General features: G+C 45.7%; 1 protein-coding gene across 1 annotated transcript in view; it reads right to left on the bottom strand.

Annotated features, from left to right (window-relative positions):
- LOC124594665 (lens fiber major intrinsic protein-like) overlaps positions 1–19,560 on the bottom strand; it is a 53,766-nt gene that overhangs the window by 25,201 nt on the left and 9,005 nt on the right. Inside the window, exons 3-4 of the mRNA XM_047133035.1 lie at positions 5,655–5,798; positions 377–574 (exon numbers count right to left, since the gene is read on the bottom strand). Of these exons, the coding sequence (XP_046988991.1) occupies positions 377–574; positions 5,655–5,798 (342 nt within the window). The remainder of the gene's footprint in view (positions 1–376; positions 575–5,654; positions 5,799–19,560) is intronic.

Here is a 19,560-nt window from a genome sequence, read left to right on the forward strand (position 1 = left end):
AGTATTGCTTCCGATATGAAAAATATAAATAATATGATGCTCTCTAGAGGATTTTATAACCTGGAGAGGTTAAAAAAATCAACCAACCAGTCGCAAGTAAAGGTTTATCAGCCCTTGATTTAGGTTTAGATATTTGTAAAAATATCTTCTTCGGAAGTAGTGGGTCTTGTTACATCACATAATGGTACATTAGATTAGATGAAGCCTAGCGGCTCTTTTTACAAATGCCGAAACCTAGGTCAAGGGCCAATAAGCCTTTATTTGCAACTGGTTGGTTGATTTTTTAACCTCTTCAGGTTTACACAGTTGCTGTTTCGCAGCCATGTTTAATATTTTGATTTTGTAACCAATACTCGATGTAAATTCCGGTCCTCACCAACGCTAGGGAGATGGCCGCCATGTAGAAGCCGAACTGGAGCGAGGCAACGCCCGCTTGGTGACCATCCCAGGAGGCGTGGCACTGCAACACCAGACCCGCCGTTCCAGCCGCCTCCACCAGGAGCGCCTGCAGAGGCGACAGTGCGGCCGCGGGCACGGTAGCGCACTCGCACGATGCTGAAGACGGTGTCACCGCCTGTCGAAACGACACAGTGTCACCCAGGCCAGCTGCACTTTACGTCCTCCTTGTAGGAGAAGTTATGTCATCTGTGAGCACTAAAATTCTGAATTCATCCGGACATCCTCATGTTGTTCAGTCTGTAGTTTGTGCAAGCAATAAAGGAAGGGAAGAGGAAATTGAGAAAGTGAATTGTAGCTGATGCAGAAGAAATAAAAACTTCACAGTTTTCAATACCACTGCAGTTCTGTCAGAGTTGACTAAACTTTTGGAAGACCAGTTGGAGAGAATGGATGGTATATAAAAACGTATTAAAGACGAACATAAATAAAGCTAAAATAAAGTAAATGAAATACAGTTCACATAAATGAGGTCTTTCTGCGGGAATTGGATTAGAAAATGAGGTGCTCAAACTAATGAATGAGTTTATTTGTTTGGACAGCATAAAACTAACTACACGGTGATAAAGAGAAAAGGAAATGCTGATCGACGATACCAAGTAATCTAGCTAAACACAGAGAGTGAATTCCTCCAACCCATCCTCTCTTGTGCTACTAATACGTGCAGCAGTTCGTGGATCACATGAACAGTGTCCATCCCAACATTAAATTTACAATCGAGATGGAGTTCTTAGATGTTTTAGTCGAGCGGGAGGCAGGATCCCAGCTTCGTTATCCAGTGTACAAGAAACCGTCCCCAAAACACGAGATATGTTGCGCCCTGTTGGAGACCACATAGCTCTTTGTATGCCCAGTGTGTATGGTGACCCTTGCGAGTGCAGCAGCATCTACACTACTGGCCATTAAAATTGCTACAACACAAAGATGACGTGCTACAGACGCGAAATTTAACCGACAGGAAGAAGATGCTCTGATATGCAAATGATTAGCTTTTCAGAGCATTCACACAAGGTTGGCGCCGGTGGCGACGCCTACAACGTGCTGACATGAGGAAAGTTTCCAACCGATTTCTCGTACACAAACATTAGTTGACCGGCGTTTCCTGGTGAAACGTTGTTGTGATGCCTCGTGTAAGGAGGAGAAATGCGTACCATCACGTTTCGGACTTTGATAAAGGTCGGATTGTAGCCTATGGCGATTGCGGTTTATCGTATCGCGACATTGCTGCCCGCGTTGGACGAGATCCAATGACTGTTAGCAGAATATGGAATCGGTGGATTCAGAAGGGTAATACGGAACGCCGTGCTGGATCCCAACGGCCTCGTATCACTAACAATAGAGATGACAGGCATCTTATCCGCATGGCTGTAACGGATCGTGCAGCCACGCCTCGATCCCTGAGTCAACAGATGGGGACGTTTGCAAGAGAACAACCATCTGCACGAACAGTTCAACGACGTTTGCAGCAGCATGGACTATCAGCTCGGAGATCATGGCAGCGGTTACCCTTGACGCTGCATCACAGACAGGAGCGCCTGCGATGGTGTACTCAACGACGAACCTGGGTGCACGAATGGCAAAACGTCATTTTTTCGGACGAATCCAGGTTCTGTTTACAGCATCATGATGGCCGCATTCGTGTCTGGTGACATCGCGGTGAACGCACATTGGAAGCGTGTATTCGTCATCGCCATACTGGCGTATCACCCGGCGTGATGGTATGGGGTGCCATTGGTTACACGTCTCGGTCATCTCTTGTTCGCATTGACGGCACTTTGAACAGTGAACGTTACATTTCAGATGTGTTATGACCCGTGGCTCTATCCTTCATTCGATCCCTGCGAAACCCTACATTTCAGCAGGAAAATATTCGACTGCTGTCCTGGCCAGCACATTCTCCAGATCTGTCACCAATTGAAAACGTCTGGTCAATGGTGGCCAAGCTACTGGCTCGTCACAATACGCCAGTCACTACTCTTGATGAACTGTGGTATCATGTTGAAGATGCCTGGGCAGCTGTACCTGTACATGCCATCCAAGCTCTGTTTGACTCAATGCCCAGGCGTATCAAGGCCGCTATTACGGCCAGAGGTGGTTGTTCTGGGTGCTGATTTCTCAGGATCTATGCACCCAAATTGCGTGAAAATGTAATCACATGTCAGTTCTAGTACAATATATTTATACAATGAATACCCATTTATCATCTGCATATCTTCTTGGTGTAGCAATTTTAATGGCCAGAAGCGTATGTAGGCCAGACAATTGGCACAGTTGTGGAGTGCTATACCGAGCACAAGAGTCATATTAAGCAAAGGGAGTTCCACAAGTCGGCCATAGCTGAGCATTGCCTCGACAACGAACACAAAATACAGCTTGGCTGATGTGTCAACATACTGGGACTCGGATATAAAAAAGGTGGCTGAGATTAGAATGAACAGCAACACTTTCACCAGAGACCAACGGTACACACTGAGTAGGGTGTGGGGGTGGGCTTTGGACGTCGAAAGGAGGCAACGACGGGTGCTTAATGCTTGCAGGGAGGCGGAGCGGCAGTTTCAAACGTGGCGCCGGCCCTTCGCGCCACCTGGCGTCACTCGGTCTCGCAGCAGGCCGGCACTGCTATGAGCTGCAAAAGTCGCCTTCCGTGCACACATCGCTTCGGCCCCCTCTGATTGGTGCCAGCGTCCGTAATCGTAGGTATGTAAGCGGAAAATAGTGCCAGGCCCGAGCCCATATCTTCTCCTTTTCCTCGAACACATCTGCACCCTATGCGTCGTCCACAGACTCAATCCCCCCCATACCCTGACGTCTTCTGTCCTCTCTAACCCCAGCCCGTTGCCGCACCTTTACCGTGGTGTCCCGACCTGTCTCCAACTCCACACCCTCAACCTCCTCTCCCAACTTTCAAACTTTCAGCACCTACCCCTCGCCCTGATATCTACCCCTCCTACCAACTCTAACCACACCTCCTTGCCCCCCTCCCCCCCCCCCGGTCAGCGCTCCCTCTTTGCTTACCTCCAGCCTTCCCCTTAGCAGTTTTATCCTCCCTCCTCTACCCCCTCCCTTTCCAGTGCACCCATTCGTCTCAGCACTCCCTCCTGACTTGCCTTCCCTCCTCATCTCCCACCCTGTCCCTCTCCTGCTCCTTGGTGCGCCCCCGACCCCCCTGCTTTTCCTCCCACCCTCTCCAGCCCCCTGCCCCTCTGCCCCCACTTGCCCCTCTTTTCCCTCCTCTCATGCCCCCCTCCCTCGGCAGGTCCCTCCCAACAGATTTTCTCTTCATGATGTGTGCTCCATCTCGTGCAGTAGGTTTTTAAGTGTCGTCGTTCTGGAGTGTTTTAATTCTGCGGCCAACTTTTAAGTTCTGTGTGTGGCTTCAGTTTTTTTTTACATACTAAGCACATTGCCCACTGTGTTTTTTAACTTTATGTGTACTTTTTTTAACTGTCACACGTGAGAGTCTCTGTGTACATGTATCTACATCTACATGGATTCCCTGCAAATCACATTCAGGTGCCTGGCAGAGGGTTCATCGAATCACCTTCACAATTCACTATTATTCCAATCTCGTATAGAGCGCAGAAAGAATGAACACCTATATCTTTCCGTACAAGCTCTGGTTTCCCTTATTTTATCGTAGTGATCGTTCCTCCCTATGCAGGTCGGTGTCAAAAAAATATTTTCGCATTTAGAGGAGAAAGTTGGTGATTGGAATTTCGTGAGAAGATTCCGTCGGAACGAAAAACACCTTTCTTTTAATGATTTCCAGCCCAAATTCTGTATCATTTCTGTGACACTCTCTCCCATATTTCGTGATAATATAAAACGTGCTGCCTTTCTTTGAACTTTTTCGATTTATTCCGTCAGTCCTATCTGGTAAGGATCCCACACTGTGTGCAGTATTCGAAAAGAAGACGGACAAGTGTAGTGTAGGCAGTCTCCTTAGTAGGTCCGTTACATTTTCTAAGTGTCCTGCCAATAAAACGCAGTCTTTGGTTAGTCTTCCCCACAACATTTCCTATGTGTGTCTTCCAATTTAAGTTGTTCGTAATTGTAATACCTAGGTGTTTAGTTGAGTTTACAGTTTTGAGATTAGACTGATTTGTCGTGTAACCGAAGTTTAAGGAGCTCCTTTTAGCACTCATATGGATGACCTCACACTTTTCGTTATTTAGGGTCAACTTTCACTTTTTGCACCATTCAGATATCTTTCCTAAATCGTTTTGCACTTTGTTTTGATCTTCTGATGACTTTATTAGTCGATAAACGATAGCGTCAACTGCAAACAACCAAAGACAGCTGCTCAGATTGTCTCCAAAATAGTTTATATAGATAAGGAACAGCAAAGGGCCTATAACACTACTCCCTATGTGTCCCATTACTATGTTCTCATGTCTACCTTTATCGACTTTTATATGTCTCGTTTTCCTCTTTTTATTACGTGTATCTCTTGACTGAAGAGCGGCGTACTGGGCCACTGCCAGTCTTTCCCTGCCCGTATGGAGAAGGGGAATGAAATCACAAAAAGAAGAAAAAAACCAGGCCTGACTGTCAGTAGTTTTTCTCCTGACAATGATCGCGAGGTAGCCATCGAAAGTTGGAGAACTTTGTTCGAACTGGTGAGGCCTGAACGAGATTTTATTCAGTCATGCCGCCGCTAAAGACTCCAAGGACACCTGGGTATCCACTCCGCTCAGTTTCCACCAGTCCCTCGAAATCTTCGAACACAATATACTCTGTCTCAGTTGGCATATCCACTTTACCTCTCTAATCAATCAAAATCTTTTAACAACTGATAAAATTACTGCCCCTTTTTGTCCACATAGGGCATGTTCATCGTGTTCCACACACACTAAAAACTGGACTAATAATCTCATCGTTACTCCCCTTGCCACCAATCGTGGCTCGCTATCATTCTCTCGCAACAAAACAGGCTTTTCCTCCCATATAATGAAGTCCGTACTGACGTAAATTATTCCGACACATTCCTCTGTATCCATTCTCCTTTCATTCTTCACCCCCCCCCCCCCCCCCCCTGCAGCACACCACCATTCTCCCACCTTTTGCATAACTACGGCCTCCATTCTAGTGATCCCTCTCCCAAATGCCGGGTCTCGTGCCACAAGCTGTCCTAGGCCACAAGTGCCCACCACATCCACCCCACCAGACCCCTACTTGCCCTCCCCCGGTGCACTCACCAGGAGCAGCCGGTAGCCCAGCAGGGCGCCGGCCAGCTGCGCCACCAGGTAGCCCGCCGCTGCCCACGCGCCGAACCCGCCCCTCAGCAGGCGGCCCAGCGTCACCGCGGGGTTCACGTGCGCCCCCGACACGTGGCCCACCATCTGTAACAACATGACGCCCATCCACTGCTGTAGTTCTCCACCAAACTAGATGAGTCGAGGTCATCTTGCCTATGTACAGCACCACAGGTTAATGACAATTTAAAATGTTAATAAAAATACCAAAAAATGTTAGGCATCCCTTTTCTTAGTCTAGAAAAGGACAAACTACTTTCCAAAGTAAAATTCTTGCTGATAATTACAAAAACAAAAAAACAGTAAAACTGATACGCAAGAAATTTTAGGGAAAATATTTTTTTATTTAACCTGCTGAAAAAACCAGAAGCACTAACACATTTGGATTGAAGAAACTGTATAAATATTCTCAAAGTTTATTGATACATCCAGCACATATTTTAACATGAAAACATAAAAGTGCAGGGTTATTCCTAAGTATAGGGTGAGGCAGGGAATTATCCCTAACTGTTAGTGTTGTGGTCTTCAGTCCAAAGACTAATATGATGCAGCTCTCCATGCTACTCTATCCCACGCAAGCCTCTTCATCTCCGTGTAACTACTGCGACCTACATCATTCTGAATCTGCTTACTGTATTCATCTCTTGGTCTCCCTCTACGATTTTTAACCCCCCCCCCCCCCCCCCCAATGGTTTCCTCCACTACTAAATGGGTGATCCCTTGATGCCTCAGAATGTGTCCTACGAACTGATCCCTTCTCATAATCAGATTTTACCACAAATTTCTCTTCTCTCCAATTCTATTCAGTACCTTCTCATTAGTTACGTGTTGTACCCATCTAATGTTCAGCATTCTTCTGTATACCTAACTACAAAACTTAATAAAACAAAAACTAAAAATGCTAGGAAACATTTCTTTATTACCTCAATAATGTACAGTTGGAAGTTTGGTGTTTTTAATTTTTGAACATCAAATCCTACAAGTGACGCTCGTCGTTGTTAATGAACAGCTGCAGCCAGATTTTAAAGTACTGCATGACTATATGGAGCATATGTTGTGGAATACGTCCTGTTTGAATGAGAATAGCGTTCTTCAAGGCTGGAGGGTCCTTGGGCGGCGTTTATAAACTTCAGCTTTGAGATAACTCCAAAGAAGGAAGTCGTACGAACTTAAATCAGGCGAGCGGGAAGGCCATGGAATGTCGCTGTACCTTGAGATCAAACGACAGGCAAGGATTTCCCTCACAATATTCGTCGAATGTCGAGCAGCGTGGCCTATGGCACAATCCTGCGAAACCAAACGAGCCTCATATGCATTTGGTGAAGTTGTGGTTCAAAAAACTTTTGGATCACGTTGACATATCATCCACTATTGACGATAACACCACGGTAGTTTCTCGCCCCCCCCCCCCCCCCAAAAAAAAGGTCCAATGATTTCTTCAGCACCGATGGCACATCATACTGTGACCTTATCACTGTAGAGAGACATCTCACGAATTTCCCCAGGTTTCACACAACACCACTAATGCATATTCTGTTCGTTAACACATCCACACTGAAGAAAGTGAGCGCATCTTGACGAACGTTTTCAGTCAAGTCTTCACATGCCTGTCATCAATGTTGCCGGTCCCGTTGTGGCAGTTCTTGAGCGATCACCAGTTTATGCGGATGAAATTCGGGTCTCCAAAGAGAAGCCGACGCCCAGCACGGCTAGACAGTGCAAGTGACGTCGCGTGCGTGCTAACAGAACGTTTGGGGGACTGCACCACCGACCTTCTTGCAGGCTCAAAGTTTTCATGTGTTCTAGAGGCCCTCTGTGCCCCAACTCTCTTTTTGATAACTGTGCCACTTTGACGAAAGTTCTCTACCCACAACAGAATCGATATACGGTCGGAAACAATGTTTCGAGGGGGGACTTGATCTCGAATACGCGTAGCATGCTGTACTGCAGCTATAGACCGGTTTTCAGGAAAATAGGTTTCGACATCAAAAGTACGTACACTGCTGGCCACCGTAAATGCAACACCAAGAAAGACAAGAGGTAGCACAACAAAATTTATTTTGTAGATAACATGTTGACCAAGCATCAAATGATTACGTTTACAGACGTCTGTGACATATGGTTCCTGCCAGAATCAGTAGCCGGAGTAGCCGCCATTGTTGGAGATCACCGCTGCCACACGTCTCGGCATTGAGTCAAAGAGACGTTGGATGTGTTCCTGGGGTACAGCAGCCCAAGCAGCTTCCACACGTTGCCAAAGATCATCTGGTGTAGCAGCTGGGGATGTAATCTGGGTCACTCGTTGAGCAACCATGGACCACATGTTTTCTATCGGCGAAAGATCCGGAGAGCGAGCCGGCCAGGGAAGCAGTTCAATCTGGTTATTGACGAAGAACCTTTGGACAATTCGTGCCACGTGTGGTCACGCATTATCCTGTTGAAATATGGCTGTGGCCGAGCCCTGAAGGTAAGGAAGGACAACTGGCTCCAGCACCTCGGATATGTAGCGCCGGCTATTTAAAGTACCGGCAATGCGTACTAGAGGCGTGCGAGAGTAATATCCAATACCGCCCCATACCATAATACCCGGTGCAAGACCAGTGTGGCGGTGCATAATGCAGCTGTCCAGCATCCTCTCTCCACGGTGTCCCCACACTCGAATCCGACGATCGTGGTGCTGCAGACAGAAGCGTGCCTCGTCAGTAAAGACAACGTCATTCCATTCTGCCGTCCACATCCGTCTGTCATCACACCATTGGCGACGGAGACGTCTGTGGTTCTGCGTCAATGGTAGACGAAGCAATGGACGTCTTGCGGACAGACCACTCTGCTGTAAACGGCGTCGAATGGTACGCGCAGACACTGGATGATGCGTTACAGACGCAATGTGCTGTGCTATGGTTCGGGATGTCACTGAGCGATCCGTCACTGCCATGCGCACAATTTGCCTATCAGCACGTGCAGTGGTGCACCGAGGTGAATGCGATCGACCACGTCGGTCCGTCGTACCCTCCTGCATCCAACGGTCACATATCAGCATTACTGTTGTTTGATTTCGTCCAACACGACTAGCGATTTCTCTGTATGATAATCCAGAATCTCGGTAAGCCACTATCCTTCCTCTGTCGAACTCGGATACTTGATCAAACGATGTTCGCTGTTGTGTACGAGGCATAACTGATCGTCTTGTGAAACAACCACAAGGTAAACACACGTGCCGAACGTACACTCGCCGAAATCGCCAAGCCTTAAATGGCCACAGGCGCGCGTGATGTGCGTCTGCGCTGAAATTCTACTCAGTTGCATATCTCATCGCTGCAAACCCATGGTGTAAATTTCACTTGATTCGGATGCTTCCTTCAGGGTGTTGCATTTACGGTGGCCAGCAGTGTAGTTCACTCGACCACGCAACTAGCAGCGGTAGCATGGTAAACATCGACTGCCAACATCCACTGCCGCTGTGACCTTCGAACCCATCCTTACTATTCTACTGCTCCAGTAGAGTAGTGAGTATTCGCTGTACCAACTTAAAATTAGGAATAATTCCCTGCTCCACTCTGTACTTCTGGGTATCAGAAGATGACTGCGTGAAAGCTAAAAGAGATGGAGGTTAATGGCGCATATCAGTGGACAGAGGGTCTTGCCAACTTCCCACCTGTAACACACCCCTTGGCGTAGTTGCAGTACGCACGCCAAGAAGCCACGCAGGTCACGACATGTAGACAAATCATGCGCTCTGTTGTCACACTGAATCAGCTCACGCCTTGACATACGCACCCAGTCAACAGATTTACAATGACATTAATGAACTGGACGCAGATACTGACGTTACATGTGTCAGAAATGCTGCCCATATAGAACCAGCTTAATGTGAATTAAAAACTTGGATAGGTGCTCTATCCACTGATTTGTATCTATTTTCTGCACATGTTGTAGCTTTCGCGCTATCATGTTTTGTAACCGCAGAGGTACTTTTGAATGACCCTGTATTCTAAGATAAAAATAATGTACTGTAAGAAGTGTGACGTTGTTTCACGTTGTAATGAAAAATGTTACCGGCAATGAATTTGCATTCAACTAGACAACACAGAAACCGCCAGTAAGGAAACTGTTAAGAAAATATTAAATTAATTTTGTATGCTATTACATTAAGGCACTTTGAAATCTGTTACTATAGATCGATATGGTGTGCTATGCTCCAATACTTGGTTACATCTCGAGAAATGTGGTGCACTTGGAGGGGTTAGGACTATGAAAGCTCTATTCAGTCAAGAGAGGTGAAGTGTAGCTGTATTCGTCTGCTCGGTTGAAGATTAATTGGGTAGCGATGTTGCACGGTAGGTTGGTCAATGCCCAGGTGAGGATGGTCTTTTAACCTAAGACGGCGAGATTGGTCTTTGACCGCCATACGCAGAGAGATTGATCGAGTACTATGCGCGAGGTCTTAGAAATATGTATAGAGTTGTCTCGTACACTTTGATCGTTTTTATGTGTTCGAGAATTAAGTGTGAATGGGCGTACTGAGCAGTCATCTATCAATACTCGCAATGAAACTTGCAAAGTAGAGGGGGTATGGTTTAGCTATGATACTGAAATTAGGAAAACATTCTGTCACGTGATTGGCCAGTGTTGGACTTAGTGTAAAATTTTTCGCGATATCAGCTGTGATGGATAATATTACAGTAGATCGGTGGTGTCTTCTCCATCCCAGCCGTGCATTGGGTACCACATAATGATTGAGTAACAATGCTTGTTTGAGTTGGGAAACAAATTTTGGATGATGGACCGCAACTTCTGGGGTTGCTAGCACCGAAAACGGCGATCCGGTACTTGTGTGCTAAGTGAGGAATCGCTAGAAATTGAACGCAGAGTTATTAACAATTCGGTCACTGTGACATATGAGTTTAAATGTAGAGGCCGTCAATCACTTTCGAGGGGTAGTTTGGAAAGTCGCAGCCGGCCGGGGTGGCCGAGCGATTCTAGGCGCTTCAGTCTGGAACCGCGCGACCGCTACGGTCGCAGGTTCGAATCCTGCCTCGGGCATGGATGTGTGTGATGTCCTTAGGTTAGTTAGGTTTAAATAGTTCTAAGTTCTAGGGGACTGATGACCACAGATGTTAAGTCCCACAGTGTTCAGAGCCATTTTTTGGAAAGTCGACACAACGCCGCCAGTACAGTTTCCTTGTCGTGTATCTGTCCTTTATTTAAAATCATTCATGTTATGCTATCGACCGTAAGAATATGATGTACAAGGTGCAACGTATAGGTTCCTGTGAGAGGCCGTGGATCAGTCTGTGTTAATGTCTGTTTACAATCAGACACAGACTTCGAAGTCGCGGCAGATAGACGAAATGTTCGGCAGTGTGCAAAGGCATGTTAGAAAACAGTGTTTGAACAAGGGTCAGAGGCAGCTTCTCATTCGCTTAGAGTATGGGTGATCAAACTTTAAAGTGGTCTCTGCAGCGTCTGAATATTTAATAAGATCTTGTCCACATAGGCAGCTGCAGTTTGAGATGTCGGACTTGGTGAGCCGTTAGGAATTCTTGGATGGCCGCACTCTGAGTTATTCGGGGAGAGTATTGTGAATTCGGTTTGTCCGCGCTGGAGGTGGATCGCATTGGTGCCTTCGTGACTTGTAAATAGGATGAGCTTTTATAGTTGGTATTTTTTTTTACTGTTTGATGGTAGAGAATAAAGATGATAGGATTTTGAGGATCTGTTGTACTTATATCTAGTTTGGGACGTACAATATTGCGCGCATTTCCGGCGAATGGTCAAGACAAGGTCCTGTTGCAGTAACTGAGGTCATTCTGTTTCTAGACAGGCTGAAGAAGGTAATGGATATGTCTTTCTCCGACTTAAATTGCAGAGATCAGATGCGTAAAGATCTGGAAATGGGATCAGCTGAACGATATGTAGAGTGTGACTAAAGCCAAGTTGGAATTTTACTGTAGCATGCAGGTTCCGGAAAGGTGACACCTTTCGCACTGGGTGCAGATATCTTGAATAACGGTAATAGCGTAATCAACTGAGGTGACGACAGAGCGCTCTGGTGGTTGTGATAGGAGCTAAACACAGTTGAACTTGGAGCCATTTTTGTTAGGTAAACGAATTGTATGATCTTCCGCCAAAATTCAAACTCCCCACCAAAATCGGATATCTTGAATGATGCCCTCTGATGGTGGCGCAATTCCTACAGCGTCTATATACCGCAATGCTCTCCAGTCCCAGGAAAGCACCGTCAACCTGCTCTTTCTCTCTACAGACCCGCCACTCAGAGCTAATCTTCCCTCTTACATCAGCGGACCTAAGTCACCCTCAGAACTCTTTTTAGCCAGCCAGTGTGGCCGAGCGGTTGTAGGCGCTACAGTCTGGAACCGTGCGACCGCTACGGTCGCAGGTTCGAATCCTGCCTTGGGCATGGATGTGTGTTATGTCCTTAGGGTATTTAGGTTTAAGTAGTTCTCAGTTCTAGGGAACTGATGACGTGAAAAGTTAAGTCCCATAGTGCTCAGAGCCATTTTTTTTAAGGCGGTGACAGACGGCGCCCGCGGCCTGGCTTGGATAGTCATGTTCAGCGTCTAGGTGAAATGAATTTCTCCGGTGTTAGGTGTGAATGCGGCTGTCATGAAGTCGTGCTCGAGGGGTCGAACAGAGACCTTTAAGCGAATTGAGAGCTGTCGGACGTGTGGCTTAGTGTGGGACAGGTTGATTGCGCGCGTCTGTTGAGTTATTTTGCTATGCGTTATTTGGACAGATTACGAGTACTGAGGTTGTTTACCGTTATGTGTACTGCATTATTTAGGAGCAGTTTGATACTGTGCACTGAAAATAGGAGCTGTTTGCGTGTCTGCTGATCGTGCAACATGACCCCAGGTACATTAGGGCGAGTGTTTTTTGTATGAGAGTGATAGATATACTCGATGCCTAAATAATATGTACCGTACGTTAAGTATTTGTGGGACGATATAGAATATGAGAGAGTTCGAGTTGGTCCTTATTTTTTCTACTTGGAGGTTTTGTTAGATCTAATAGCTGAGGCAAGTAGCTACGAGGGTGCAAGGGATGTGATTGCAGCATATCTCCGTCTCTCAGCGGTTCAAATGGCTCTGAGCACTATGGGACTCAACTGCTGAGGTCATTAGTCCCCTAGAACTTAGAACTAGTTAAACCTAACTAACCTAAGGACATCACAAACATCCATGCCCGAGGCAGGATTCGAACCTGCGACCGCAGTGGTCTTGCGGTTCCAGACTGCAGCACCTTTAACCGCACGGCCACTTCGGCCGGCTCGTCTCTCAGTGGTTAACTACAGGTGGGGCGAGCGATGTTCTCGGCTTAGGTACTGGGGGTGTGCTCTGGCCACGTCCTAGACCATGTGGATTGAACAACAGTATTCGGGTCATAGTTTAGTTAGAATATTTACAGAGGAGTATGTCCGACGCGAGTACAAAGGTCCAGGCTGTGACTTGGACAGTCTCGCGCTCGTAGTGCGTGAGAGGCAAAGCCGACGATTTTGAGTCATCACAGGTGACTTAAAATTGTGGCTTTGTTTGCCACAATTTTCTTGTGTTGGTAACGAAACACGAACTGACCATCAGAATTCAAACTTGGCTCATTTATATACACAAAATTTGATATAGGTTTAATGTAGGTTAGTACACGTTAGTGCACATTAGTAAACGGCAGTACACATTAGTACATGTTAGCCAACGAGCATGGGTCGGTAAGGGGACGTGGTGGTCGGTAGGGGCTTTAACTGTTTCATTCCAAGTCCAGGTGGGCCTGGCACTGGCGAAAATTGATGCCAAGTCTAGGTGGACGTGGCACTTTTCATCATCAGAAAGGTTAATTAATTGATCAATTTAATTAAGTGGTCATGTGAACTTTGTTACATTCACTTGTGGCCGGCTGATGTGGCCGTGCGGTTCTAGGCGTTTCAGTCTGGAACCGCGTGACCGCTACGGTCGCAGGTTCAAATCCTGCTTCGGGCATGGATGTGTGTGATGTCCTTAGATTAGTTAGGTTTAAGTAGTTCGAAGTTCTAGGGGACTGATGACCTCCGATGTTAAGTCCCATAGTGCTCAGAGCCATTTTTGAACAAGTTTTTGATTTACCTGTTTAGGCTGTGATTTCAGTTATAACTATGATATCAATAAGCACATAAAGTTAAAAAAATTCCAAGTCATGTACAGAGCGGTCAACTCAGTCTGTAAGGGATAAAAGGAAAACAAGAAAGATACGTAGCTCAGATCTTATAAAAGTTAACGGTGTTTTCACTAGAATCCGAATTTGTAAGAAGTTCCCTACGATTAAAACAGTTCTAGTGTTGAAGAAGTTTTATTTTACAAGACGACTTCCAGTTCTCAAGAGAATTTAGTGTGGAAGAAGATATTGTTTTTTTTTTGTCAAGAAGCTCCGAATTTTGATGAAGAGTCTTACTTCTATTCTTACTATTTTGTTATTGTTCTGTACATGTAGAACCTTGGCTCAACACATTAGCCCCACAACCAGATGATAAAACTTGACAGTAAGAAAGTCAACAATATGGAAATGAGTTATGCTTCGTGGGAGCTGAGCTAGTCGAGGAGGAAGGAGACAACAAAAATTGAACAACTGGACTTGCGATCATGAGGGTAGCTGTTCAAATCATTATCTAGTCAGCCAGATTTGCTTTTTCCGTGGTTTCCATAATCTGCTTGAAGCAAATGTGAGATGACTAAGGGAAATCTGTATGACGTTGTTGCTTTTTGCGGTGAAATTATTAAACGGTTGCACATGAAAATTTTTGGTCAGGCAGGGACTTCTCTAGAACGGTTGCCTTAATCGCCTCAGCCACCCACACACATTTTTCTAACATGTCCGAAAGAATAAATACTACACATGTAACGGTATAAATCTGATATGGTTCGTTCCAGGAGGCCACGACAGATTTCCGAGATATGCTCCACCTCTATGCCTTTGCTATAATCGGAAAATTAAACGCCAATCTTCCTTCCTTCTTCGAAACGCCAGTAAAGCGGATGGCTTCAGTATCCAGTCTCTGCACCTGTAAGCGAACAATTATCTGCAATCATCATGCACATCAGCGCAGTATGGCAATAACACTAGCGATTTTCAGCAGGAACGCGGCTGTTTGTAACCATGCTGCAGCGTTATTTCTTCAGGTGAGAGCACCCAGTGTGTCCTCGTGGCGAAGCCGCACGAGTGACTCTCGTCCCTCACCGCTCGCTCTCCACGTGGCTGGTCTTCACTCGGCCCGCCTTTTCCTCGATGGCCTCTGAGTGTGTCAGCACTGGCCGACTGGGAATCGGCGGACTCGTGACCCAACCACTCAACTAAGGAAACACAAGGGCTAGGTCCACTATCTGGTCGAGAGTATCCGCACCATTGTAAAGTGAAATACGGAACTGACCACTAAAAGGAGACGTTACCAATAGGGAAGGAGACGATCACGAGAGCTCAGTTAATTCAAACGTGGACTCTTCACTGGATGTCTCTTGAGTAACAAATCCATCAGGGACATTTGAAGCCTCGTAAAGCCATTCGTGTGGATTGCTGGTGATTTGACCGACATGGAAACGCGAAGAAACAACTACAGTTTAAACAAGACCAGGCAATCCTGCTGTACTGAACCGTCAAGGACTGCGCAAAGTGATTGTAAAAAATGCACGGGATGCATGGAAGGGAAATTCATTAAATTCTAGAGTGCTATCAGCATCGAGCTAGGACAACGACTGGTTGTAGAGACCGAAAAAGAGAGGGGCACGATGCTAACCGACACAGTGGGTGACTGGACAGTGGACGGTCTGGAGTAATCAGTCACGCTATTCTTTGTGGAAATTCGCTGGAAGGGAGTGGGTTTCGTGAATGACTGAAGAACATTACCTCTGCCATCGTATGTAGTGCCGATAGTGAAATACGGGGAAGGTGGTGCAGAGGCGTGTGTGAGTGTTTTTCGTGGCATGCCTCTGGTCCCCCTGCTACGTTTAAGAAAACGATAGACGCGGAAGAGTATGAGCACAATTTACAACATTTTTTACTGTTTACGCTAGAGGAACAGTTTGGAGATAATGTTTGTTTGTATCAGGATGATGATGGGCCCTGTCATGAAGTAGAATCTTTGAGACAATGGTCTGTGGGCAAAAAATTCCTAAAATGGACTGGCCTTCCCAGAGTCCTGACCTGAAGTCAGTCCGACACCTTTGAGATGAGCTAGAGCAGTGGTCATCAAACTGCAGCCTAGGGACCACATGCGGCCCGAATAAGATATTCGTGCGGGCTGCATTTCGCATCCGTATTTTTTAACAAAGTGCATCTAGCAACTAACCAAAACCAAATACGTGAACTACCGTTAAGACCTTCTTAAGAGTTTAGTTTTCGTGTTTACTAACAAACAAAAATACAGAGACAGTGATATTTTAAGACATGGTTAATCAGTGAATTTGGGCTTTGTGATAGTGCGTTATAGAGACTGTCATCTTCAATTGCGGTAAGTATTTCATGCAAGGAATATGTAATTAAAGTAATGCTACAAACAATCCTGTCAGAGGAACATCCACAAATGAGCATTGTACAAGAGGTTGAAAATACCATAACAGTTGTAAGGTTCTTTTATTTGTAACACAAGTGTGTATTTAGAACCCAAGTGCTATAAATAAAAGAACCTTACAACTGTAGCGGTATTTTCAACCTCTGGTAAATGAGTGCAGGTGAGATGACATCCAAAACGTTCGTAAACATTTGTGGTCGTGTCTCATATTGAATAATGCATTTAAATGTAAGTACAAATTACTGTTCTTAATCAGTTAACCATTCATTCACGCAGGCAGCATAACAAAACTTCGTCTGGCAATTTCAGTGTCACAACTTTGTCATCGCCGAGGGAGATAGCAATCTGAAAAAAGGAACAGCCAATAGGAAGTATTGCAAATGGTGCTGACTTTCACCGACTAATATTTGTAGGCCGACGGCGAGCTTATCACGCCCTTACTGAAGCTACTGTATTGGCAGCACATAACATACTTCTTTATGTAGGTTACCAATTAATAATAAGATCAGTACATATGCGGTTCTAGGCGCCATCTCAAAATGTCAGTATTGGGTCTTGAGCAAGAACGTTTGACGACTACTAAGCTAGATCGTCGACTTTGCTCGGAAACCCAGCGTGCAACACGTTCTCTGGTTTCGGCTGTTGAAGGAGACTGGTCTGTCATTCCTTCACAGACATCCAGACACGTCATTCGAAACGTCTGCAGTACAGTTCGAGCCATCATCAAGCTCAATGGTGGACATATCTCGTATTAATATCCAGTATTCGCTGTACTGACACGTTTGATCAAATAACGTGTGTCGCCATACAATGCAAGATGTAGTGACCAGAAAAGGAAACGCATCGCACCGACGCAGTCTTCTCAGACATTAATACTGAGCAGATGGCTCTGCCAGTCTCGTAAGGCAAGGTAGTATCAGTCGCTTTTGGCCACATCCACAGTGATACGGGGAGTTTACTGGCCTCTTTGTCACACACCGCAGTCGAGTGATAAGCCATGTGGACTGCAGTCCTATTCTGTATCGTTCGGTCGGCCTGCCGATCGGTTCGGTTGGCCAGCGCACTGAGCAGTAAGGTTACTTCGAATAAGAGCCTGTCCAATTCCTTAAGCCGTTCGATAGCAAGTCGGTGCGACTCCCAAGGAACCGAGGAGGCCCCATGCCATGTTTCCATTCCCCCCCCCCCCTCCGATGAAAGACAAGTGACCACAGCTGCAGGCATGCTCACCTTGAGAAGGTTGGCTGAATCGCGACAACTGAACTGTCACCCCTACCCCCTTCTGATCAGACGCATCTCCCAACAAGTTAAGAGCTGTCAAAGTCTAGAAGAAAAAACACAATTACAGCGTAAGATGACTAATAAGAATATTGTTGAACTGATTTATTTGAGGATTTGCTAAGCAAATGTACCTTCAGCTGCTAGGGAATTCCAATAGCTCTTTGATGGGCTCTCATACATGACTGCACTACCTCGACCAAATTACGGGCCACTTCTCCACTCAGTGAGTACTTCAGCACAAAGTTGCTCTCAGTCGTTTCGAAGGGGTTCGTCTAGTCCTGCAGATTCGTTGCCAAATAACGGCGCAGAATTTCCTCGAGCCGCCTCTCCCACCTCTGTCACACTTAACTTCTTCTCGACAGTGCCGTGTGCACCGTGTCCACCTTCGCGATTCTCTGCTGAAATGCGTGTATAATAACATTCATGAACACACTTTCAACTCGGATTCCTCACAACGACTCTTCAATAAAACCTAATGATAAATGCAAAACTAAAAATCACTCACAAGGGAACGTCCCCATCACAACTCCTTCACATTTGGTGGTGAGATGATCCAGTGGATACCCCTCAAAAACTGAACACAGATGAAGCATGAAAATAGGAAGAATGTGTACTGAACTGTGAGAAAAAAGCAAAATAGAAACGTTGAACAGTCCAGTAATAACCAATGCAACATTGAGTAGAGTGTGATGGCGACTGTGTCGTGATAAGTGGTCACAGTAGGCGAGGTGGGTTCTAAACCTCACAATGCCATTTATTTATTTATTTATTTATTTTACAACTTTACGAACTGATTATATCGTCATTGAAATGTATGTTCTCTTTCTGTAGTCTCGGCAGTTGTCAGACTATATATTGGTTATAGAATTTAAGTCGTGTGGTTAGAATACATTACCGTCACAAGTAAATGTGATAAATAGTGATAGCAGGCGAGGTACCGCAAGACGTGTGACAGAAATGAAGACAACAAGTAAACAGATGTGAACTTTGTTACAACAAAGAAATTCAAGAGTCGACATTTCCAAAAAAAGGACCGCAAGTTCAAAAACGTTAAAACAGACGTTTCGACAGGGCACAGAGAAACTGTGTGATTGTGAAACTGTTGCGTTTTTTTTTTGTTGCAGCTTATCTGACAAACGGTTATGCTTTCATCATTTCCTTGGGAGTGATCATATTCACATTAATACGAACACCTAAATCGGGCAAGGTCTCACTCACTCACCATGCGTACAAATTAGCTCATATCATGTGACACACATACTGTCATTAATGCCGTGTATGACACACCAGACGTGTTTTCCGGTGGGGGATTCGGCTGACTTGTCGCCTTGTCATCAAAGCCACGCGGGATTAGTTGAGCGGTCTGGGGCGCTGCAGTCATGGACTGTGCGGCTGATCCCGGCGGAGGTTCGAGTCCTCCATCGGGCATGGGTGTGTGTGTGTTTGTCCTTAGGATAATTTAGGTTAAGTAGTGTGTAAGCTTAGGGACTGATGACCTTACCAGTTAAGTTCCATAAGATTTCGCACATTTCTTTTTTGTCATCAAAGATTTGCAGTTCCCATTCGAAAACCACTTTCTTTGGGCTGATAATAGAGTAGTTGTGCAGAATCAACTTTCATTTTATGTCCCTTGCTTAGACCTCGCTGTTGCAAACGGACGTTACACTATGGCAGCTGAAATGGCTCTGAGCACTATGGGACTTAAGATATGAGGTCATCAGTCCCCTAGAACTTAGAACTACTTAAACCTAACTAACCCAAGGAGATCACACACATCCATGCCCGAGGCAGGATTCGAACCTACGAGCGTAGCAGCCGCGCGGTTCCGGACTGAAGCGCCTAGAACCGCTCGGCCACACGGTCTCGCCCTTACAATATGACACACACAAATTTGAATACAGCGGAAAGGGAAAAAATGAAATAAAAAGTAGGCAGAATGGAGCTTTGAACAAGGCTCGGCAGCATTTTACTCCAAAACTGCAACCACTTAATCACAATGCCACCGCATCAGTTCTTCGC

Source organism: Schistocerca americana, chromosome 2, assembly GCF_021461395.2.
Source record: "Schistocerca americana isolate TAMUIC-IGC-003095 chromosome 2, iqSchAmer2.1, whole genome shotgun sequence".
NCBI lineage: Eukaryota > Metazoa > Arthropoda > Insecta > Orthoptera > Acrididae > Schistocerca > Schistocerca americana.